Raw genomic sequence first — 25244 nt, 5'->3', positions numbered from 1 at the left:
TTGCTGTAGCCTGATATCCCCCGACAGTCCTTTTCTTCACGAGTGACTTACGATTCTGCTACCACAAATTGATGGTTGGATGTCGCCATTAAAAACTCCTTGAGACTGGGCACAAAAGGCGCGATTCCAATGGTGAAGTACGCACAAGGCTCCAATAGTCCACGTACATTGTTTATAGTCCGGTGAAGCGATCTGCAAACAGGAGCAGCAATAATAATATTGTTGCAATAAATGGATGAGCTATAAGCCTTAAAACAATATGTACACACAACCAAGGTCGCGCTTTACAAACTGGCAAGTATGAACACAAGTGCCTGTTGTTGGAATCGTCTAGCTGTTGAGGTTTTAATCTACAGGAAAAAAGAATCCCCGAGTAAAGCACATCCTAAGGCAGCTCCAAACCACTTCAATGTATCTCATAATTTACGTTGTTGGCTATATACCCCGCAGACACATCACGTAGTGATTTTAACAGTAGCAGCCTTGACGCCTTCTTATTCCCCAATCAGCGAATCGAGAGGGGAACAAATGCAGTCAGGAGGCTGTGTTTCCAACGACAGCATGTGGACCTGCCATATGCGGTAATAATGACTGCACTGCGGCCATAAAATGCAAACGGTCACACAGGACAAGGAATTACTCTAATATCATCTAGTAATTGCATCTCGGCGGCAGCCGTGCGATGCATTCAAATGCAGGCAGAAACTCGCACCGCGCACTGCATATTCAATCCCTCCTCTCTCGTATATAAGGACACCACACGATGCAGACACCGAATGAGAGATTTTCCCTCAGCGCACGTCAGAGTGGACGGGGCAACATCACCTTTTCTATAGCCCGTCAAGTCCCCTGCAAGGCAATACCGTGCACGCTGCTCCTATCGTGTGGCCTGTCTCTCGTCACCTACATCCAACTCACGGCAATCTACCGTATATAAAGCTCTCCGCAGATCACCATGACAACAATACTATACCACTGAAGCCGCCATCTTTGTTCCTTTTTTTTCTCCTGCAATGAAATGAGCACAGACCGCGCAGTCGTAAGTTTGCTCTCAGACACGGTATCGGTCACAGGAGAGACTGGACCTTAACAGAACGGCTTCCACTTCATTTAACTCGTCAGTGTTGGTCGACTGCACTTGCTATCTGATGATTATATCCCCGAACCAGCCGCGACACACTTGTTCATGTCTAGCTTCGTCTCTCGCGCCTTTTTTTTGTTTGTTTTTCTTCACTAATGTCTCGCTCGATATCGCCGAGTTATCATTTCACTGTAGAATCAAACCTTTCACGCTTTTCTGCTCACGGCGATCGAGCGAGCCATTACATCCCGTCCATATCAAAACAGATATCCCACAATGCCTTGCGTCATTCTTTAAGCTGTTGACTGCCTCTTACCGCGTGAATGATTTCTTTTATACACAAGATCGAAAAATGTCAAGAACATCGCTTCCACGATGGATAACAAGCAAATAAGTCTAAGAGATTAAGTGGTGTCGTCATCACCGCTGAATCGACCGATTAAGCACGGCTTAACCTTTGCAGTAAAACAACAAACCATGTTTTACATCGAGCCGTTGATCGCCTTGATACATGATATTATAAACATTTCCTCATTGCAGAGCAACCCCATTTATTTTATATCTGAGAGCAACCAAGCGACATTGATTTACGCATCGATTTTCACATAATGGATAAATACACGGTATAAAAGAGTGCTTGATATCGCATTGTCTCGTTTAAGTGCGGCAGGCATTGCTCCTAAGTATTGTTTACACAACATTAATGAAAATTATGCGATTCAAAATGTGAATAAAAATAAAAACATCACATAATGACGCATTACTTCTGTCAGCAAAATAATGTAATGGATCTAAACATTAGCAACGCAAGCCTTGACCAACTTAACAATTTAACTGCACCAGTTACGAATTTCAAACCCAGGCTTTCGGTTTCCATCTAAAGATATAACATTTATTTTGATTCAAAGGCCCGACGTAAATATACAAAATTTATTATCTATTTATTATACTCCCCTCATTCATAATGTACCACAAAGCTCATGTTAGTATTTGAAAATTGTCTCAGAGCATGTGCAGTTAGTTTCTTGAACGGAAGTTATGATCAAAAGGGATAACAAAAGCAGAATATTACAATATCGACCTAAGGGTTCAGTATTTTTTTTTATTTACCAACGAAAAAAATATATTTTTATGCAACGATTATAATCAAGAACCATATTACGACACATTCGTGTGGACATATTTCAAGGTTACATTCATCTATATAAACCAAATCTACACTGAGAATGGATAGGCAAGGAATGCATTGAAATGAACGATCATGTTAAGGTCAACATCCAACTACCTGAAAAACCAATCATGCAGATGAAGCCTGCATTTATTTGGATTGCGTGTTAAAAATGAAAATCGTTGGGAATTGTGATTCACATGTTGACTGATTGTATGTGGTACATTTTTGAAACATTCGGTCTCACTGGTATATCTTCAATATGGCATCGATTTGGTACAGAGTCACCGTGCTTTCGAGCACAATTTTCCTCTTTAATATAAATTGATCTCAGGTGTGTTGTGTGCAGACCAGGGTAATTACACATGCGTGCGATTATAATTTATTCATCGTAGAAGGCAAAGAGCGGCCCACGCCAGAGCCAATTATTGCTTAATGTTGTTTAATTCTGGGAATATAAATGGACAATTGGTTTATTTATGGCTGCAAACGAGGTCTGGAAATTAATTTTTCGCGGTAACAGAGTACTGTATCACGATGTGTAAGCAATTTGAAGAATTAAATGTTATTGTATTGTATTGGTATTTTTAAGCATGGACACGGTACATCCCGGAGTGTGGAAATGATATTTCGCTGTGTGGGCAATATCTTGGGCCATAGTTTGCACAGCAGAGCACTGTAAGCTAGGAAAAAGCGTGTTGTGCAAATAGCAGCATCGACGGACGGAGCCGGCTCTTCATAACATTCCATTTTACGATCAAATTCATTTGCAAGGCGGGAAAGATTTTTTTTCATTACACAAAAACACCGCAGCGTTCTTGATGAGATGATGGAAATGGCGGGAGGAATTGTTTTGGGTTTTTTTTTATTGAACGTCAGCGGCGCAAAACGAGTGGGCGTTCGTGATTACGCTCACATGTTTAGTTAGTGCAGTATTTTCTTTGCGTATTATAATAACAGCAAAATGCCATATTTAATAAGCCATTACAATGTCAGGAATGTAATATTGAACATAATTTCGAAGGGGAATGAAGGTCTCATAATAAAATAATAATCCATCGGTCTTGTTCCTCTCCTTCTTCTTCCTCATCCTAAAGTCCTACTAGACTTGATCATTTTAAGTTATAACAAATATTAATACTTGATCAAAGATTTTATATAATGTATCGGTCTTTGTACGTGGTGGCTTACACTGCAAAAACTGTGGTGTTAATTTAACACCATTCGGTATCTATATAGGACAACACCAGTAAGATTTAACACCAGATGGTCCTATATAGATACCAATGGTGTAAATTTAACACTGCAGTTTTTGCAGTGTAAAAATCCAACGATTTGGTCGCCGAATGTTTAATAAGGTAGTATGAGAGACAGTAACTGAAATACCAATCTTGTCACACTCGGGCCAAACGAATGACCAGAAATGTTTTTATAATCCATGGCAGCTTTCATACATGATTTTATGCTGGAATTCCAAGCACTGATAGAACGCACATAATCGGATCACACACAATGCATTTGGAGGAGTCGTTCAATGAAAAGTCAGTGCACGTGACAGAATGGAAAATAAAATTTGTATTAATTTTTATAGTGGTGTTTGAAAATGACTAGTCTGGAGTTGCTTATACTCTCCTTGCAATACTAAAGCACGGTGTATAACAGCGGCTACTGCTGTTGGAAGTCACGTTCATTTGATTTACCTGGTCAAGTGAAATCGAGATGATATAATTAGAAAAAAAACAGAAAGTAATTTAAAATTATCTGTAGGCATAAGGAATAAATAGATTGCTTTAAAGGTTGTTACTGAATGGTTTTACAATCTCGTAGTTCAACGAATCTGCCTGATATTGTGGGCAAAAAAAAAAAATTCACGAAAATCTGGCACTATTCTCTTAATGGATTATCTAAGCACATCCAAAATAAAATACACCATGAACATTATCTTCAACTTCCTGACACTTAAGGTTTGAATGGCCCATGCAATGCCAGTTTTTAATGCAAACCTTTTTAACCTTAATTCATAAATTTCTGTTTGGCCATTTTCAAGAGTATTTTGATGACTTTCTTGTTTTCATGCTAATGCAATTTAATTCATGAACAAAAGTGTGATGTCATTTCAGGCAGTAAACTCAATGTTGCGGTTATTTCAGTTATTTTCTGTGGTGAATGGTTGTTGTGTCAGTTCATGGCAGCAAGCAAATGAGCAAATCTTTCTCAAATGTTTTAATGAGCAAATTTTGGGTTCACAATTTAACCAGAAGCCCCCTATAAACTGAACAGTGTCTTCCTGAAATGATATCACAGCAATAGCGCCCTCAGTTGTCCAGAAAAGCATTGATAATTTTAAATATTTGAATCAGAACAACACTTTGCTATAAAATCAACCCCAAAAGGATGTCAAATCTATTTTATACATTTAAGAGGAGTAGCAAGTTGCACAAACTATGTTCCTTGGAACAGTTCTTTTCATGGGCCCTTTAAATTCGAAAACAACCCCCAGCTATCACATTCGGACCACCTTTCACGACAGATATCCGAGCCAACATCTGAGAAGTAGACCTTCGAGTAGAATGACGAATAGCATGTGTTGTCCTCACACGTTATCCAATGGTAGATAAACAGGGAACCAGACGACGAAGCAGCAACGTCACGTACGCGGACGAAAGAAAAATATCACAGGAGTGTCGGCGGACTTTTAGTCTGTACGTCGTCTTCTCAGTTTTCACATTATGCAGAACACTCTCTTTTAACATATTCTATGAAGTATAGTCTTAATAAGTCAGGGCTCTGACATACTGACCAGTATACATAGCGCATAATAAGCAGGTACAAACGTAAACTGGGTAAGCCGAAATACCAAGTAAGCTCTTTGGTAAGCAAGAAAATGGTTTTGTCCAAAAGTTTTGTGAAGAATATTTTGCATATCAAGAGTAACTGCCAGCAAGTGCGGGCATATGCGCGTGGCACCGATCGCATAAGTGTACGTTCGGAATAATACAGTTCTAAATCGCCATACACCGAAGTTTAAATTACTACTTTTGACGAAATTGTGCACCGTGCCCATCAGACATATCGTCGCTTTGCTCACGAAGTGACAAAAACCTCAAAATTTGACAAAAGTTCATTCTGAGATAATCGCATTTGAAATTATTCATTTTTTCAAAAGACATTTTCGTCCACTTTGCAGTAACAGAATTCGGAAATTTTTGCATTGTTCGATAGGATATGATTTGCTCTTTGTTAATTCATAGTTGTTTGTTAAAAATAGTTCGTAATTAAACAGTAATTCATTAATAAAACTTTTTTGCACTTCGTGAGAACATCAAAACTTTGGGTCCCATATTTTGCCAATTACTTTGTACACAGTTTTTGTCACTTCGTGGGATTTTTTTCGACGCAACAAACTTGTTACTTTTGCGCGTCACGATAGTTGAGCGCGCGCGCGTCTGTTCTTTTTCAACATCGTTCGCGCGCGCGTGTATGCTCCCATCCTTCCGCGTGTAGACCATTGTATAATTTCTGGCCCTGCTCACGAAGTGACTTTTTGTCACTTCGTGAGAATATTTTACACATTTTTACACTTGGTGAAAATGAAAATCACCGATTTCAGGCTTTTTGTCAATTGTTTGTTTACAATAATTAAGAAAGTAAACAATATTTTGCCTTGAAACTTGGTCAAATTGTTCCTTGAGACAACTATAATAAAATGGCTAGTAAAACTCAAAACCGAATAATTATCGATTTTCGAGGTTTTTGTCACTTCGTGAGCAAAGCGACGATATGTAATAGTCAGGAATATGCATGCTCAATGAAATTAAGCATTCTTAATAACGTTTACCCAGGAAAGAAAGAAAGGGAGTTGCAAGGGGGTTCTGAATCTTTTTCTTTAAAATCCCAACAGGAAAAGCAAAGATATCGGTAGAGAGAATAAAGCTCAGATATACAAGTTCAGTTATAGAGGTTGCAGGAAAACTCTTGATAAATAAACTTGGAAGAAACCAAGTGAATCTGATAGGGACCAAAAGCCCAATACACATCATACTAGAGAGAAAGTATTATTTTATTTTCTGCAACCAAGTATAGTCACTGACCGTGCGCGTCAGTTGTTGACGAAACGGCTCAAACCACAGCTTCGACTTTTCCCTAAATTAAAACCGTATAACGTTAACTCAATCACTTGATAAATGTATTCGTTAAATCACGTGCTGCTGTTTACGCATTCGTATATGTCGAGTGATCAAAAAAAAATTGGCTACCGCAGGATTTGAACCCTGGCACATAATTGTTACGGAGGTGGAAGGCGAGGAGGCTACCACTGCGGCACTAACCGGCTCAGAGAAGCACTAACCACTAACCGCTAACCGGCTAACACCAGCACTACGTGATCGCGTGCTACTCAGATTTGCTACTGTCACCCTTTTACTAAAATTGGAAACAGTCAATGTCATGGGTCGCTGAACGAACGCACACGACTCTCTTCACATTAGACAAAGAGAAGCTACACATGATACGACACAACAACCCGCCGATTGACAGTTCCATCTCGTGGGGAGAGAAACCGAATTCCGCGTTGTCAAAATGCCACTTCGTCTAACACACAGTATCGAATTAGTGAAAGTAGAGTCACTAATTTATACTGCTCCTGAAGGACGACAAAGCCTAGAATACATCCACTGCAGAGGTTTGAGTTTCTGCATGGCACAAGAGGTAGCGAAACCACTCAGGGAGACTATAATGAAACGCCACGTGTTGTTTTCCAACCTTTTATAAGATGTGTTAAGTACAACACTTGAATCCCAATCAACACAAATCAACCCAATCAGCAATCGCTCATTGAACTTATCCCATCACTCCAATCCAATTATGTCCCAACAGCTATTTCGCCATGTTTTCTCATATACCTTGGCACAGCTTTCTGAATCTCCTTAAGAAGTCGAATTTCCCCTAATGGGATGGCTCAGCTTGCCAAAGCGAATCTCCCTAAAAGTTTCAGCTTGGCCTGATTAATCGTTGACGGCAACTGCTTTACTCATTTATGCGATGTGTCGAGCCGAGCGGGAGACTGGCCTTATTCCCAAGGGTGACGTGCAGCGCTTCTGCAGGTGTTGGGCCTTCCACTGTCCACGGTGAAAAGGTTACGAAGGCAGCCCTTTTACAGCTTCGCCTTTACAAAACAGCTACCCGGGAGCTGACACTAATTAGTAGATGTACTCTCTTTACGCCCGGCTGTCGATTTTCTTTGATGTCTCTGTTTTGTTCTTCACATTGTGGGATCTCCTCTCTTCTCTTTTGCCCAAATATTCTTGTAAGTAACAATCACCGAGTCCTTGATATATTTGGAAAGATGTTGGGAATAAACTGACCTAATTATAAGGTCAATAGCATAGGGATATTATTGTCAATTTCTAAAATCTAAACATTGGATGAAAGGTATGAACGATGTAAATCTTTCTATATTGATAATGTCTTTCTCTCAGATTAAAACTAAAGTCTGAAAAATATCACGTTTGATTATAATGTCTGACTCCAGCAATCTCCGGCTACCGGACGGATCATACTGTTCAAAATATTTAATGTGACACTGAGTTCCACTCAGGACCACACTTAACTCACAAAAGACATTCGGATTGTCACACTGTGTCTGCGGAATCTTCCTCTCATTCATAATTTGCTAACCCCAGCATGCAAACTTTTAAATCCTATCCACCACATGTATTACCTGGACTTACAACCTTAGTAATTAGTCAGTAGTTCCACCAGACACTTGAAGTTGATTCGTTAGGATGAATTGTGGTCTTCACAAACTACTTTACTGCTTCCGAGTAAAGAAATGAGGACATCTGAAGCAGTCTCCTTAAAGGTAGAGGCTGCCTACCTGCTTGGGTACGGAAGTAGAACAAAGATGACAGAGATAGAGTAAGCAAACGAAGCACTGCCATATTCTCCAAAGTCCTCATCACAATATAGCTTAGTCAATATTTCTAGAACAGGAAGGACCCAGCCTTTGAGCGGTCAAGAAGCAATCTTTCATGCAAAATCAAATTGAACATGCTGCCACAAGAATTGCCTTCCCGCCCACGGTAATCCTTAATGTGATTGGAATCAACTTCTTCTTTTTTGCACCACGGCGTATATAGGTCGCGTGACGCGAGACCCATTTCCATCATTAATAAGTCCAAGGTCCATTCCGGATCATCATGATAATGATGCAATGACGGCGACGTATACTCCTATTAGGACCCCGGGCACACACGATATGGCCACAAGGTGTTGCCTGCTATAGGCCGTGTCTACTCCTATCTTGCATAGGCCCCCTACTTAAAGGGAAGATACATTTGCAAACATCAAAACACGAAATGATCAAACTATCACGAAATATCTTACTGGATTGTTAGGGATCGACATTCTAAAGCACCCAATAAAATCGTGGCTCCTGGTGTGATGACATTTTTAAGAAAAATTGAATTTTTCCAACGCTGGTCGGCCGACCAGCGTTGGAAAAAAACTGGCTTTTTTCCAAAATTGCTCTTAATTTTTCATAATTAGTTTTTTCGCATTTTTTGGTGCAATCGATTACACACCTGTGAAGGGGTACAAGCCTGTCGGACTGGTTCTCTGCCCTTACAATTCCCCAAAGTCAACAAACTGTTCCGTTTCATCTTAAATGGGGTAAGGGAAGCAGACTACAAGAACATGATGTTTTTCTTGGGTTTTTTTCAGCATATCCAAGCCCAAAGCGTGAAACAAGTCAGTTTAATAATATTAGCCACCACATTCTAATCCCCCAAGTCCACTTACTACTGAAAATTACAGCAAGAGCAAATGTTGTACATTCCCTTTAAAGTTGCAAACTCAGATTTTCAAGGGATTTTATACCTAAACAAGATTTGCCTGTGGACCCTCCCCGTCTGTCAATCAAACAGTGCGCACTGACCAATTAGATCACGAGTTTTGGTCATGTGACCACTTGAGCTTGGCAAACAAGCCATTGTGAGAGATGTACAAAACAAAGATGGGCGGGCTGACGACTAATGCAGAGGGGACATTGTCATAGCAGTGAACGCAGATGTTCAGAAATAAGAACCGGTTAAACTTCATACAGACTTACAAGGGAGATGAACTTGGAGATGGTGTATAACAAAATATTACAAGAAAGAAATGTGATACAATGAAATAATCAGATTTGACATTGATTGACAAGCATGTCCAAGATGGAGATTTGTACCAACAATTCTTCACCAAGGTGCACACATCCAGCAATATGGCATAGATCTTAGATCATTTATACTGAATTTGAAATGCTCATGATTCAGAATGTTGCGCTCATCCAGATACCTAGCGTGGGCTGCATATACCACGGACGTCTCTGATGTCTGCTTGACAAAAAGAAAAATCCTAACAATACCCAACCCATCCCTGCAGGCATCATGAAAAAAAGTTGAAAACAATAGTCAAGGAACGAAATCCATTAAGACTTTACACGATATTAAATTTGTTCTTTGATCTCAGTTCTTTTGTTGCCAGCTCTTACTGTGCATAACTTCCTTCCCGGAAAATTTATAGTAGATAAAGCTTCTCATTTCTCTGAGGGAATTCATCAATGAGATATGCCGAATAGAGCAACAAAATTCCCAGGGTTCAGTTAAGTATTGGGATGGACATCTTCAGACTCGCTAACGGGTCCCAAAGGTCCACAAGCATATAGCAACAGCCGTGAGCCCAGGTCGTTGCATCGTTTAATGACCTTTTCCAGGGAGCAATATATGAAGATGCAAAATGGAGAGTCTGATCAGGGACTTGGCCATGCATGGCTGGCCTAATGCTTTCACAGTCAATCCTCCAGATGTGGTTGTTTCTACTTACAATTCAAAGCCGCTGGAGGTTATGCCCTAACAGTTATCAAAAAAAAGCACATCCTATTCCTAGCGACTATTTCGTTGGCGCCAGACACCATTAGCAAATAAGAAATCAGAAATACGATCCTTCATTTGCATCTTACCAAATCAAGAAGGTTTGACAATTTAAACATTACATCTAAACAAAGAAGCATAGCGGTCAACAACTTAAGCACTTTTCCCTGATAACTGAATTCCCCAGGGTGACTCCACACCTAAAATGCATCACATAGAGTGCTATTACTGAAACTTGTCCATTGCCACAAATTCGAGGGGAAAACTCCTTCTAATGACGGCGAACCTGAAAAGGCTCAAATTTGAGCGTTCAGTGCACAATCACAATCCAATAACACCGCAGGCAGCGGAACTACATCACTGACTTGAATGAAGTCTAATCTTGCGACCTCCCGACGGAAAGGAGAAAAAATATATATAAACTGCAAACAAGCAAGGATGAATTATTGCCGGCAGAAGTCACGGGTGTGTGAATGTGACCAGTCATTACTGCCAAGCCGCCACGCGGGAAACAGCAAGTGTGACTTCGGTGCTGACGGAGCAGACGGCTCCTGCCGACAGTTGATGGTTTTTTTTTGTGCATCCAAGTACATTCACGATCCATAATGCATACACATGCGTCGGTTGTAATGCTAAAACTCTCCTTTGCCATAATTTGAAAAAAGTTGCTTATTTCGTCGCAAGGAAGGACTTGATTAAATGCGATGAAAGGAGGGGTATTCCCATTTGGATAGGAACCTAATGCAGGTTCTATCGAAAAACACCTGTATTTTACCCCAAGCCACGGAGTCACTATTGTCGTCACTCGTAGTCAAAACCTTATAAAAAAAACATTTAAAAATCACGTGATATGAACTGTTACCATCACGTGGTGTTGCACGCATGGATATAATGGTGGTTGACTAGAATTGGTTGCAAAAGAAAAAAATCGCGTCCTGTTTGCCGGTTCCATCCAAAAGGATTCCATTACGGACACGGGATTGTCTATTTTTTCCCCCTTCAAATGTAACTGAGGGTGAAGCAGGAAGGACATTAATCTTTCAGCGAGGCAAGCGTCGCGAATGACCGGCTAGGGCTGCACAGCTGCTCTCTTATTGACATTTTTGTCAGAGAATCGTATTGACATTTTGTCAGGGGAAGAAAAGATGACGGTTGTGGATATTTCGTCATTACGGGCCGTCGTCGGAAATGTTGCTGTTCTGCAAACGGTGATCTGTGAAACCAGTGAGGAGGGACCGTTGTCCTACCAAATCTAACTTAACGGGAAAATCGATTGAAATCAACCCTTCGAAAATTACAATTGATATTTGACCTGTGAACACTGGAATAGCGTACATACATCATTTTTGTCAACGAAGCTTCCAAGCCTGTTGGCAGTCACTCAATTTGTCATATAACCTGAATACGTCGTCCAGCCATTTACCACGCCCCTAGAGAACACACCCATATATTTGCAGCCTGACCACGCCCTTCCCACCTCACATGAGCTTCATCCATTCAGCACCATTATTGTCTCCTTACGATGACCAGGGTTAATTAATCGAAACGTTGAGTCAAATCCACCAGATCTTCCCAGAACACTTCTTTGAAAACAAGATAGATAAATTGAGTACCCAAAATTGAACCATACTTCCGAAGCCTCAAACCATCAATGTAATTCACGTAGATATATGTGTACTCGTTATAACACTGAAAAAACTATAACATGGAAGCCCCAAAACATAAATGTAATTCACGTATGTTCTCTAAAACATTTAGTACAAAAACAATATCACCGAAGCCTCAATAACATTAAAATGATTCACGTGGTTAAACTCACCATACCATTGCGTAAAATATCATACCACCGCAGCCCAACATTAATATAATTCACGTAGATAATACTCATTATAACTTTGAAGAAAGAACACTATATTACCGATGCCACAATCACATTAATGTAATTAATGTTGATAAACTCACAATACCATCACCTCACTTTTCGTCCCATCTTTGTGTTACCCTGGATTGGACACTTGGTATATTAATCAGCCAAATAATCCCGTTTGGTGATATCCATGATAGAGAAACGACTGATTAATAAACAGAAAAGGTTGCTCTTAGGGGATTAAAAATGTCATCAATTTTCATCTCCTGGGCAATTTGTCCAACCACCAGCTGCCCACGCAGGTGAATTAGATGCTCGGTTGACGGAGAAGCCTTCTGACAGTCAAACGGTTGAGCCGGCAATTTGACAGACAAAACAGAAAAGTGAATATTGGGTTCAGAAATCGTTTTGTCAACTCGCCCTCGGCAAGCTACAGTAAGTTTATGGTCGTGAGAGTACGCATGTTCTCCCCCCCCCCCCCCCCCCCCAAAAAAAAAAGGTAATCGGAGGGAAGTTAGCTAAAAACATAGAGCTATATTAAATTATCTTGTTACGAGTATTTACTTTGCATCTCTTTAAAATTATATATAATATAATTTAGTTAAGAAATCTCCATTTTAAAGCCATTACCAAATTGGTGCGAGACTCGTCGTTAGCCGTGGACAATAGTATTTTCCAATCATATATTTCACGGTTACTTTTGCTTTAGTTTATAAATCTATGCTCCAGCTGCATACCCATTGCTGTTTGCCGCCTTCTCAGGCTGTGTGCAGGCTATCGACTACAAAATGCTAACACCTAGTACTAGCATGTTAGGTCTTGATGACACAAGTACATGTATGCAAACCGCCGTCTCATATTAAATATTTAAACATTTGATATACACTTCAAAGGATTTAAATAAAAATGCAGAAATCTGCATAATATTAATATTGATGTCTATCCTATCACACCATGATGACAACTTGCTACAAGCAAGTTGCCAGCTAAAAGGTATGAACTGGTAGCCGGCAGTCAATGGCATATAACTGTTGCTGAATGCTAACTGCGGGCCGGTACGGTGGGAATAACCTGCGTACTATGGGGGCTGCTTGAAGGCGTGTGCAAGCAGTATCTTGTTGGCAGCCAATTACTAACAGCTGGTTGGTGGTTGCGAGCAAGCTGCCGGCAACCAGCTGCTAACGGGTACCAATTTCTAACGTGACACAGATGGTGTTAGAAGACTCTAAGCTACCAATTTCTTACTACTGGCTGGTTGCTGCGAGCAGTTAGCTGCATGCCGGATACCAGCTTCTGACTGGTAGCTAAAGGGGAGTCGGATTGGCACAGTGGTTACTGTCCTCGCCTTCCGCCACTGTGGTTCGATTCCTGTCCTGGTCCACATGTGGATTGGGTTTTCAGTTCCTACCTGATTCCATGGGTCTTCCCAAAACATTCTTCTTGGGTTTCCTCCCGCTTCGAAAACTGTAATTTCTTTCATTGTATTCCCTCTACATATACCATGCAACATATGGGACCAAAAAAATTGGACTGGTACGTGTGTAGCTACATACACTCTACACAAAAACTAGAATAAAGCGCTCTCATCAAACAAAAAAACTATGCTGCACAAAATACCCATGTCTACGTAGTACCCGTTGCCTATAATTCCAGAAAAAAGACTACGTGTACCAGTACATCTACATAATTATGTCGTGCGCCATTCAAAAAGTCTACATGCATCTACCCTGTACAGAAAAAGTCTACAGGCATCTACCCTGTACAGAAATAGTCTACACGCATCTACCCTGTACAGAAAAAGTCTACAGGCATCTACCCTGTACAGAAATAGTCTACACGCATCTACCCTGTACAGAAAAAGTCTACATGCATCTACCCTGTACAGAAAAAGTCTACACGCATCTACCCTGTACAGAAAAAGTCTACAGACATCTACACTGTAAAGAAAAAGTCTACACACATCTCCACTGTACAGAAAAAGTCTACACACATCTACACTGTACAGAAAAAGTCTACACACATCTACACTGTACAGAAAAAGTCTACATGCATCTACCCTAGTGTACAGAAAAAGTCTACAGGCATCTACCCTGTACAGAAAAAGTATACAGACATCTACCCTGTACAGAAAAAGTCTACAGGCATCTACCCTGTACAGAAAAGGTCTACACACATCTACACTGTACAGAAAAAGTCTACAGGCATCTACCCTGTACAGAAAAAGTCTACAGACATCTACCCTGTACAGAAAAAGTCTACAGGCATCTACCCTGTACAGAAAAAGTCTACACGCATCTACCCTGTACAGAAAAAGTCTACATGCATCTACACTGTACAGAAAAAGTCTACATGCATCTACCCTAGTGTACAGAAAAAGTCTACAGGCATCTACCCTAGTGTACAGAAAAAGTCTACAGGCATCTACCCTGTACAGGAAAAGTCTACAGGCATCTACACTGTACAGAAAAAGTCTACACACATCTACAAGGTACAGAAAAAGTCTACATGCATCTACCCTGTACAGAAAAAGTCTACACACATCTACATTGTACAGAAAAAGTCTACAGGCATCTACACTGTACAGAAAAAGTCTAACACATCTACACTGTACAGAAAAAGTCTACACACATCTACACTGTACAGAAAAAGTCTACACACATCTACCCTGTACAGAAAAAGTCTACACACATCTACCCTGTACAGAAAAAGTCTACACACATCTACACTGTACAGAAAAAGTCTACAGACATCTACACTGTAAAGAAAAAGTCTACACACATCTACCCTGTACAGAAAAAGTCTACACACATCTACACTGTACAGAAAAAGTCTACACACATCTACCCTGTACAGAAAAAGTCTACACACATCTACACTGTACAGAAAAAAGTCTACACACATCTACACTGTACAGAAAAAGTCTACACGCATCTACCCTGTACAGAAAAAGTCTACAGACATCTACACTGTAAAGAAAAAGTCTACACACATCTCCACTGTACAGAAAAAGTCTACACGCATTTACCCTGTACAAAAAAGGTCTACATACCCTGTAGGAACATGGAGGGTTCTTATTCCTCCATGGTAGAAACAACACGCATGGGTAGATGCGTGTAGACCATTTTTGTGCAGTGTAGATGCGTGTAGACCATTTTTGTGCAGTGTAGATGCGTGTAGACCATTTTTGTGCAGTGTAGATGCGTGTAGACCTTTTTTGTGCAGTGTAGATGCGTGTAGACCTTTTTTGTGCAGTGTAGATGCGTGTAGACCTTTTTTTGTGCAGGGTAGATGTGCGTAGACTTTTTTCTACAGTGAAGATGTGTGTAGACACTTTTTTTGTGCAGGGTAGATGCGTGTAGACTTTTTTTTCTACAGTGTAGATGCGTGTAGACTTTTTTTGTGCAGGGTAGATGCGTGTAGACTTTTTTGTGCAGGGTAGATGCGTGTAGACTTTTTTTTGTACAGTGTAGATGCATGTAGACTTTTTTGTGCAGGGTAGATGCGTGTAGACTTTTTTTTGTACAGTGTAGGTGCATGTAGACCCTTTTTTGTACAGTGTAGATGCGTGTAGACTTTTTTGTGCAGGGTAGATGCGTGTAGACTTTTTTGGTGCAGGTCAGATGCATCTATACTTTGTTTCTACAGGGTAGATGCGTATAGACCTTTTTTTGTACAGAGTAGATGCGTGTAGACTTTTTCTGTACAGGGTAGATGCCTGTAGACTTTTTCTGTACAGGGTAGATGCCTGTAGACTTTTTTAACTGTTTGGCGCACGACATAATTCTGTAGAAAGTCTTTTTTCTGTAATTAAAGGCTATCATCACCCTAGGCAACGGGTACTACGTATTCATGGGAATTTTGTGCAGCATTTTTTGTATTTTTTGTATGATGAGGGCGCTTAGTTTTTTATGTAGAGTGTATGTAGCTACACACATACCAGTCCAATTTTTTTGGTCCCATATGTTGCCCCAAATGCCTCTACAGGTTTCTTCAGGAATCCTCAGTTTCATTACCAGAAATAAATAACAAACAGATGAAAATATATACATAAAGTTGGTGTTAGCAATTACACTGCAAACTTACTTTATTATTTTTCTTTCTGGTAACGAAACCAAGGATACCTCAAAAGTGCCCTAGGCACTGTAGCTCGCAAGCCTGAAGAAACCTGTACAGAGGAGACACTGAGAAGATATTACAGTTTCAGAGGTGGGAGGAAAAGCCCAGAAGAATATTCTGGGGAAAACCCACAGAATCAGGTAGGGACTGAAAACCCAATCCACATATTGACCCAGGCGGGATTCGAACCCGGGTCGTCACAGCGGTGGAAGGCGGGGAAAGTACCGCTACGCCAACCAGAATCCCAACTTTCAGATTGATGTGCGCAAGCTGCCGGCTACTAGTTGCTGGTTTTTAAATATACATAATAGTGACTACGAGCGAGTTATATCGCCAGGATGTTATCATTCTCAGCCAGCGAACTGCGTGACTGACACCCACGGACAGACTGGCTGTCGATATTGATCACCGTTAATTGCTCGTGAGCGGACCTTTCATATCATCCCGGCCAACTCGCCGTGTACTTTAGGCGTGGAAATAGTGAGATGTATCCTCGCTCTTTTTAAAGAACGCCTACAGCTGCAAAATAGCATCTAAGATTGCAATTTTATCGACGAAGTTGCTAAATGACGCACACCGTGTTTTACTGACGGGCTAAGTTTTGATGAATGGATATTGTTCGCACAACAGTTAATATGCAGCGTTCGTAACACTACACGTTTATAGGCAGGGTCTCAGTCCTGTAAGAAAATAGTATAGCACTTTGGATTTACTTACTGGTGATACAATAACAACATGGTTTCAACCTGTCCAAATAAGAAGCCATTGTTAAAGGATGTTTGTTCTATGCTATGTTGCCTGGGTTACATGTCGTTCGCCATATTATCAGGTCTTGAAGATGTAAGACAAGCTTAATGGAGGGATCGGCACTCCTAACATTACATCTACCATTCATTGATGAGCCTTTTTCAGTACGCAGCCCTAATGGCTTTCTGACAAAAGAAACTAAATTGTAAATGTTTGATATTTAACCCCTCCCAAAAAAACCCATCAAAGCCACGAAGAGAAACGGACTAGATGCACCTGATAACATTTATAATAAAAATATACGTACATGTAATAACAATTATAAGTAATCATTGGCGATTTTCGTCACAAAATAACAAGCCCTCGATATTCAGTTAGATAGTGATAGCGATACAATAAATAACCCGTCGCTGCTCAAGTTTTCTATAATTCTATTTTTAAAAATTACGGGCGACACATTTGTCCTTTTTTTCTCTCTCAAAGTGGTGTTAAAAAAGATCCACAAACCGGAGGTTTTTACTTGCGCCGTTGTGACAAATCTTTCAAATGAGGGCGCTATTTACCACAGCCGCTGCATCTACAAACATGCTAACTTGATGCCAAGTCGGACACCATCAATGAGCCTGGCTCCCAGCTGTAGATTAGAGTTCAAGGCTGTTGGTTTAGCAGCTGTACTTTGAATCGGCCCTATTACCACTTGATGTGAAACAAAAACGATATCAACCCGTGTTAATTAAACAGCGCAATGATCATCAGTCAAGCAACTGGCACTGGCAACGACCGATCTGTTTTCAAATTTTCAGAATGAACCACTTTTTTCAGGGGGCAAGGACGGGAAATAATTGCCCCTTCTTTAGCCCTAACTCCCTCAGGTTTGTGAAAAAAAATATTAAAATTGGAGGATTAAGGACTGAAGGAGGATTCTGATCGGCACCGGCGAACGCAACCGTTGAATATATAGATATCGGTACAAGGGGGAACAGGTTGGCGTAGCGGTACTTTCCTCGACTTCCACTCTTGTAACCAGGTTCGATTCCTGCTTGGGCCAATGTGTGAATTGGGTTTTCAGTCCCTGCCTGATTCCGTGGGTTTCCCTAAAATATCATTCTGGGGTTTTCCTCCCACCAATAAAACATGTAATTTCCTTCCACATCTTCTACCATGTCTTTATCAATCCTGTGCTAGCACTTATGCTGTTGGATGTTGTCGAAATAAATAAAAACTGAATAAAATAAACAAGCTGTCGCGTGAGCTATGAACTGTCCTTTGCTTCCAGATAAAAGAATGATTTTTATTTCAAAGCCTGTACGTACTGCTCGGACATCTTCCACTTATTTGAAAGACAGTGCAAGTTGATTGTTGCTGATTATGTCTCACAGAATTGCCACACGTGCGCGAGTACGATGGGCGTTGTTGGTCTTCAAATAACACCACGTTGACGAATATCTTCAATTCGCAATATGGCCTGTTTACAACATGGGCGATCAGTTCGCATATTTTCAATCAGTCCAATAGTTCTGGGTGCATACTGAAAATATTCCATCCTGACCCGATAAACGATATTTTCCTAATCCAGCTTTTATACCGTATCGGGGAGGTCAAGAACACAGCGCACTGAATGACAAATGTACTTCGGGGTTTAATCAGTCGGTGTTGAAGGATGTTGCAATTAAAAGTACTTTTTTGTCTCTCACCTGCATTTTGGAAAAAACGTAAGGTCGTCGAATTATTTTATAGACGACGGTGAAAGCGACGCGCGTGGCACTTAATTGGTGATCAATTAAAAAAAGACGTCAACCGATGAGTGTATTTCTGAAGTTATAAAAGCCCACAGGAGGCAAAAATGACCACTGTGAAGTTGGAATAATACGCTGTGTGAAGGGAGGAACAGTACAGCGATAGCGTACGAAAATAGTTGGCATATGTTGCGTTCTCACTTTAATTGTGTCATTCTCCCGCCTTTTAGCCAATGTAGATGATTGGATTAGTAATTTCAATATTCGGACGGTGGATTTAGCGCAGGACAATTAACGGCCAAGTAAAAATTGGAGAACAATAAATTACTTTGTTTTCCACACGGGCAACGAGCAGTCACAACAGAGACCAATATATCAACGACTAAAAGTCCGAAACGTTTTTCCGAAAAGTAAAGCACCCCTTGGCACTTAACAGTTGTCTTGACGAGTTCGTGTGCCGTTTTTCTTTTGATCCAACTATCAATCAACATACACTTTCAGGACTTGTAAGACTTAAGGAGTGCGTGAACCATACAATTGAATCTTTCATTGTTTCCAGAGAACGACAACATGGAAGTAGAAATATTTCTGGTATTGGTGTTTTGGAGTCAAGTCCCTGTGCGTTTCACGCTATACACCAGTTGCCCCGTAGGGTGGCGTCAATGGAGTAAGGCGTGCTACCTGGAGAACGAGGAGCCAATGAATTGGGCAGCAGCCCGCCAGTTTTGTCAGACGTTTGGCGGTGATTTGGCGGCGCCAAACTCCAAAGAAGAGAACGACCGGGTGCAGTCCTTTATGTCACATACCGAATTTTGGATCGGCTGCGTCAAGGCTGGATCTAACCAATTCACCTGCTTCGGGGATGACAGCGACGGAGACAATTATCGAAACATATTTGAAACGGTACATAATTTTTACGAATCATTCAATCGCGCAGTGATGAGATTAGACGGATCTTGGCTGTATATACCTGAAATTGATTTATTCCCGTCACTCTGCGAGATGGCTTTAGAATGCTTCACGGCACGCGTCTGTTTCGCCGCTGCAACTGATGGTCAAAGTCCGCCCTCAGATCTCTGCCTCATCGACCACGCCTACAAGCAGATCGTTATCAAGCATCCCTTACAATGCTGCATCGCTTGCACCAAGGAACCCGAATGCCGCTCCTTCAACTTGATGGAAAGCAACGAATGCCAGCTCAACAATGTCACCCGGAACCAAATTGACCAGGGACAGTACTTGGTGCAAAAGGGCGACTGTGCTTACTACGAATACAACTGATCACTGAATTGCATCGCCAGCCAAAACACTTCAGAGCTGTTTGTATTTATACCTAAAAGCTGGTTACATAACTTCATCAATGTAGGCCTATATGTCGTTATACATACTATGCATTGACTCTATTGTAATACTTTAACCAATAAAGTAGGCAGCAAAGGAATGTTCATTTTACAACACTATATCACGCGACCAATGAACGAAATTGCAGCGACATATCGATATTTCATTTAAAATTATACATGTATCTCTGATACATGTAAGACTTTGAACCAACATAACTGCGCTGAACTGATAACTTTTAAGGGCACAAGATCGATATTCGCATTTACACATTTCATTGCAATGCCATGAAGATGAAAAATAGATTCTTCACCTTACCTTGCATACGCTGTTTCTTGTTTGACACCAGTGTGATATCTTGGTGAGTTTCAGATCCAAAAAGAAACGTGGAACATGACTATGACTGCGTCCTTGGGACAGTAGATCCATTCTGCAAAAGAGGATTGATGAGAAACTTTGAAACGAGTTTCAAATGAGGAGCTGAATACGTTACGGTAAAAATTGAAATTTGCGAAGTTGCTGGTTTATAATAAAAAATAAGTGTTTTGTTGATGTATGCAGTGTGTAGATTTGAAACGGTCAACCAACTTTGTATTTTTCGTGTCACATTCAAAAAAATAATGTTGTTATGGCGTAGATAGCAACCCGTGCATTAGATAGCAGTATTTTTAATGTTTTAAAAGTTCCAATATTGTTAAAAGAAAGTCATAATACAATGTACTCACATTCTTTACTATTGAAAAGTAGGACAAAGTATGCATTCACTTTATCTTGTTACATTGGTAGAAAAAAGACCCTGAAATATGTTTCGATCATTGTAAACGTTATTTGTATGGACTCGTTATAAGCACCTTATTAAACCAATCTATACTGCACCAAAGGACATTATTCTTTTCAAATAAATGTGGTCATTTTTAATCTTAAAAGAAAAACAGAGAATATGAAACCCGTTGCATCAACAGACAAGAAAATAAAATGCCAAATGATGGGCAAACGCCGTCACGAAACTTCATTAGCATGGCGGCCCTCTCAGTGGAAAACAGCGAATCTTGAAGAAAATGCACTTTGGGATAAAAAAAAAATGCTTTAAAAGTTATCGGCTATAATTCCTCTTTCACAGTCAATTAAACCGAATTTTCCACGGGTAACAAGTTTGGTGTTCTAAAAAACGAGAGAATTGAAAGCAAGTTGTACCACTTTACCTTGTCATATCACGAACAGAAGCAATATGGTCTTTCGGTAAAAGGATGTATCTTGAGATAAGGTTTCCCAATACAACATTATGTCATTTTGACGTTGAACATAAAATCGTACCTTCATGTATAGTAACAAATTGTAGTTTAGCTATTTTGCCTAGTCACACCTAACACAAAATAGGATGTATGTAAGTATACGCAGATTTGAAAATGCAACTGAATCAAACATGTCAAGTTTGTCCAAGACACGTCCTGCTTTTGTTATATGTCACGCTAACTACGGATTTGACAGTTCACTGAATGGAAACAGTGCCGACAAAATGAACGTATATCAAAAAGTTTAAGATTTCAGTATACACTACTGCTATGAAGGAGCCGCTGGCTCCCACCTGCTTATTATAATGTGCGGCCATTGGTTACCAGTTCCATTGAACCACTCGACGTGAAACAATCAAGATACCATCTCCTTTCTAATAAAACTGTTTAATTAAACAGCAGTGCGATCATCTGTAAAAGAACTGACAGCAACCGATCTGTTTTCAAATTTGCGCTATTAAGCAGTTTTTTCGAGAAAGCAAGGATATGGGAGATAATTGCACCTTCTTTAATGAAGGCCGATTCTGGTTTTAAGCCGATTCATCATGATCCGCGAGAAGGTGAACAAAACACTAAATACCGGTAGAAGTCGGCAAATGTTATCACGAGTGCTTCTTGACGTAAATTTGGTTTGCATTCCCATTCACATAAAGTACGTATCCTTCCTTCACATCCAGACGAACGATGATTGTATCTTTTGACGCCTGTCTGCAGCCAATATATCGCTAAGACGTGTTTGACTTACTTCAAAAATGGCCCAGCGTTATTTTTCGGATAACTTTAACGTCACACAAGATTACCAAACAAGAGTACGTTTAGCGCTGGATACGTTCTCGCAAATAACACTAAGTTGTCGAATATCTTCACTTCGCAACATGGCTTGTTGACAACATGGGCGGTCGGTTCGCATATTTCCCCAGCATCTGTCCAATAGTCATAGGTGCATATGAAAATATCCCATCCTCACCGTGTATATAATTTTACTAATCCAGCTTATATATCGGGGAGGTCAAGTATACAAAAGGTGCGCAGCGTACTGAATAATAAATCTCTTGTGGGGTTCAATCAGTCGGTGTTGAAGGATGTTGCAATTAAAACTAGTTTTCCTCTCACCTTCGTCTCAGGGAAAGCGCAAGGTCTTCGAATTATTTTATAGACGAAGATAACAGCGACGCGCGTGGTACTGAACTAATTGGCAATCAATTAAAACACACGTCAACCGATGAGTGTAAGTTATAAAAGCCCACATGAGGTAACAAGTGAACCACTGTGAAGTTGGAACACGCTGCGAAGGGAGGAGCGGTGCAACGATCGTGAACGAAAAACGTTTGGCGTCATTTTCGTTAGAATTTATTTTGACTAATTCTGTCATTCTCCTGCCTTTCACCAAATGTAGATTGCTGTATTAATAATGTCAAAATTCGGACGATGAACTTAGTGCACGACATAATTACGATCAAGCAAACTTGGAGAGCAATAAGTACTTTTTTCCACACGGGTAACGAACAGTCACAACAGAGACCAATATTGTGGACCGATATAGTCTGGTACGTTTTTTAGAAAAGTATATAGCATTTCACCTTCAGTTCTCTTGACGAGTTCGCATTGAATGAAGTTACTCAGTGCCGGTTTTTCTTCTGATTCGTGGTTAGAAAAAATTCCTTCTGACTACAAAAGATTTTCGGGACTTCATAGTGAATCAAAGAATTGAAACTTCACAACCACAATATGGAAGGAGAACTGTTTCTGGTAATATTCCTTTTCACTCATTTCCCTTTGAGTTCGACGATGTACACTACCAGTTGCCCTTTAGGGTGGAGTAAATGGGTTAATACGTGCTACATGGAGAACGAGGAGCCAATGACTTGGGCAGCAGCCCGCCAGTTTTGTCAGACGTTAGGCGGGGATTTGGCGGTGCCAAACTCCAAAGAAGAAAACGACTGGATTCGATCATTTCTACCTCACAGAGCATTATGGATTGGCTGCATCCGATCTGGGCCCAACCAATTCACCTGCTTCGGGGATGACAGTAGCAGAGACAATTATCGAAACGTATATGAATGGGTATACAGTATTTACGAATCATTCAATCGCGCAGTCATGAGATTAGATGGATCTTGGCAACATGTTCCAGAAGGTGCTTTATTCCCGTCACTCTGCGAGATGGCTTTAGAATGCTTCACGGCACGCGTCTGTTTCGCCGCTGCAACTAATGGTCTAAGTCCACCCTCAGATCTCTGCCTCATCGACCACGCCTACAAGCAGATGGCTATCAAGCATCCCTTACAATGCTGCATCGCTTGCACAAGGGAACCCGAATGCCGCTCCTTCAACTTGATGGAAAGCAACGAATGCCAGCTCAACAATGTCACACGGAACCAAATTGACCAGGAACAGTACTTTGTGCAGAAGGGCGACTGCGCTTACTATGAATACAACTGATCACTGAATTGCATCGCCAGCCACAACACTTCAGAGCGTTTGTATTTATACCTATAAAAAGCTGGTTACATAACTTCATAATGTAGGCCTATACGTCGTTATACATACTATGCATTGACTCTATTGTAATACTTTAACCAATAAAGTAGGCAGCAAAGGAATGTTCATTTTACAATACTATATCACGCGACCAATGAACGAAATTGCAGCGACATATCGATATTTCATTTAAAATTATACATGTATCTCTGTTAATCAGAAATTCAACATACTTATATTATAAGACTTTGTCCAACATAACTGCGCTGAACTGATAACTTTTAAGGACACAAGATCGATATCCGCATTTACACATTTCATTGCAATGCCATGAAGATGAAAAATAAATTATTCATCTCACCTTTCATACGCTGTTTCTTGTTTGACACCAGTGTGATATCTTGGCGAGTTTAAGATCCAAAAAGAAACGTGGAACATGACTATGACAGCGCCCTTGTGACAGTAGATCCATTCTGCAAAACAGGATTGATGAGAAACTATGAAACGAGTTTCAAATGAGGAGTTGAAATCTATTCGCTAGTCCGGAATTATTTCACCAGACATAGAGCCGTAAGTTTGCTGAATACGTTACGGTAAAATTCGAAATTTGCGAAGTTGCTGGTTAAGAATAGAAATAAGTGTTTTGTTGATGTATGCAGTGTGTAGATTTGAAACAGTCAACCAACTTTGTATTTTTCGTGTCACATTTAAAAAAAATAATGTTGTTAAGGCGTAGATAGCAACCGGTGCATTAGATAGCAGTATTTTTTAATGTTTTAAAAGTTCCAATATTGTTAAAAGAAAGCCATAATACTCACATTCTTTAGTATTGAAAAGTAGGACAAAGTATGCATTCGCTATATTTTGTTACATTGGTAGAAAAAGGACCCTGAAATATGTTTCGATCATTGAAAACGTTATTTGTTTGGACTCGTTATAAGCACCTTATTAAACCAATCTATACTGCACCAAAGAACATTATTCTTTTCCAATAAATGTGGTCATGTTTAAGCTTACAAGAAAAACAGAGTATATGAAACCCGTTGCATCAACAGACAAGAAAATAAAATGCCAAATGATGGGCAAACGCCGTCACGAAACTTCATTAGCATGGCGGCCCTCTCATTGGAAAACAGCGTATCTTGAAGAGAATGCAATTTGGGATAAAAAAAAATGATTAAAAAGTTATCGGCTATAATTCCTCTTTCACAGTCAATTAAACCGAATTTTCTACGGGTAACAAGTTTGGTGTTCTAAAAAACGAGAGAATTGAAAAAAAGTTGTACCACTTTACCTTGTCATATCACAAACAGAAGCAATATGGCTTTTGGTAAAAGGATGTATCTTGAGATAACGTTTCCCAATACAACATTATGGCATTTTGACGTTGAACATAAAATCGTACCTTCATGTATAGTAACAAATTGTAGTTTAGCTATTTTGCCTAGTCACACCTAGCACAAAATAGGATGTATGTAAGTATACGCAGTTTTGAAAATGCAACT

The 25244-nt window shown here is 40.2% G+C and overlaps 1 protein-coding gene across 1 annotated transcript; it reads right to left on the bottom strand.

The window, feature by feature from the left end:
• Positions 1-24190, bottom strand: LOC119719970. The gene is made up of 3 exons (XM_038189453.1): positions 24101-24190; positions 20285-20396; positions 1-192 (listed from the first exon to the last, which is right to left on the bottom strand). The coding sequence occupies exons 1-3, from the start codon at positions 24175-24177 to the stop codon at positions 37-39; spliced, it is 345 nt and encodes a 114-aa protein (XP_038045381.1). The 5' UTR covers positions 24178-24190; the 3' UTR covers positions 1-36.
• Positions 24191-25244: the final 1054 nt, after the last annotated feature.

This window comes from Patiria miniata, unplaced genomic scaffold (assembly GCF_015706575.1).
Source record: "Patiria miniata isolate m_02_andy unplaced genomic scaffold, ASM1570657v1 HiC_scaffold_9, whole genome shotgun sequence".
NCBI classification, from domain to species: domain Eukaryota; kingdom Metazoa; phylum Echinodermata; class Asteroidea; order Valvatida; family Asterinidae; genus Patiria; species Patiria miniata.
This window is presented reverse-complemented; position numbering and strand designations above follow the sequence as displayed.

What these genes read in the sequence shown, in the direction of transcription:
- LOC119719970 (XM_038189453.1), bottom strand. Translation starts at nt 24,177, where the DNA reads ATGTTCCACGTTTCTTTTTGGATCTTAAACTCGCCAAGATATCACACT. An exon ending in CAAGAAACAGCGTATGAAAG is followed by an intron (nt 20,397 to 24,100) that starts GTGAGATGAATA and finishes CCTCTTTTGCAG; the next exon opens with AATGGATCTACTGTCCCAAG. An exon ending in CAAGAAACAGCGTATGCAAG is followed by an intron (nt 193 to 20,284) that starts GTAAGGTGAAGA and finishes TCCTGTTTGCAG; the next exon opens with ATCGCTTCACCGGACTATAA.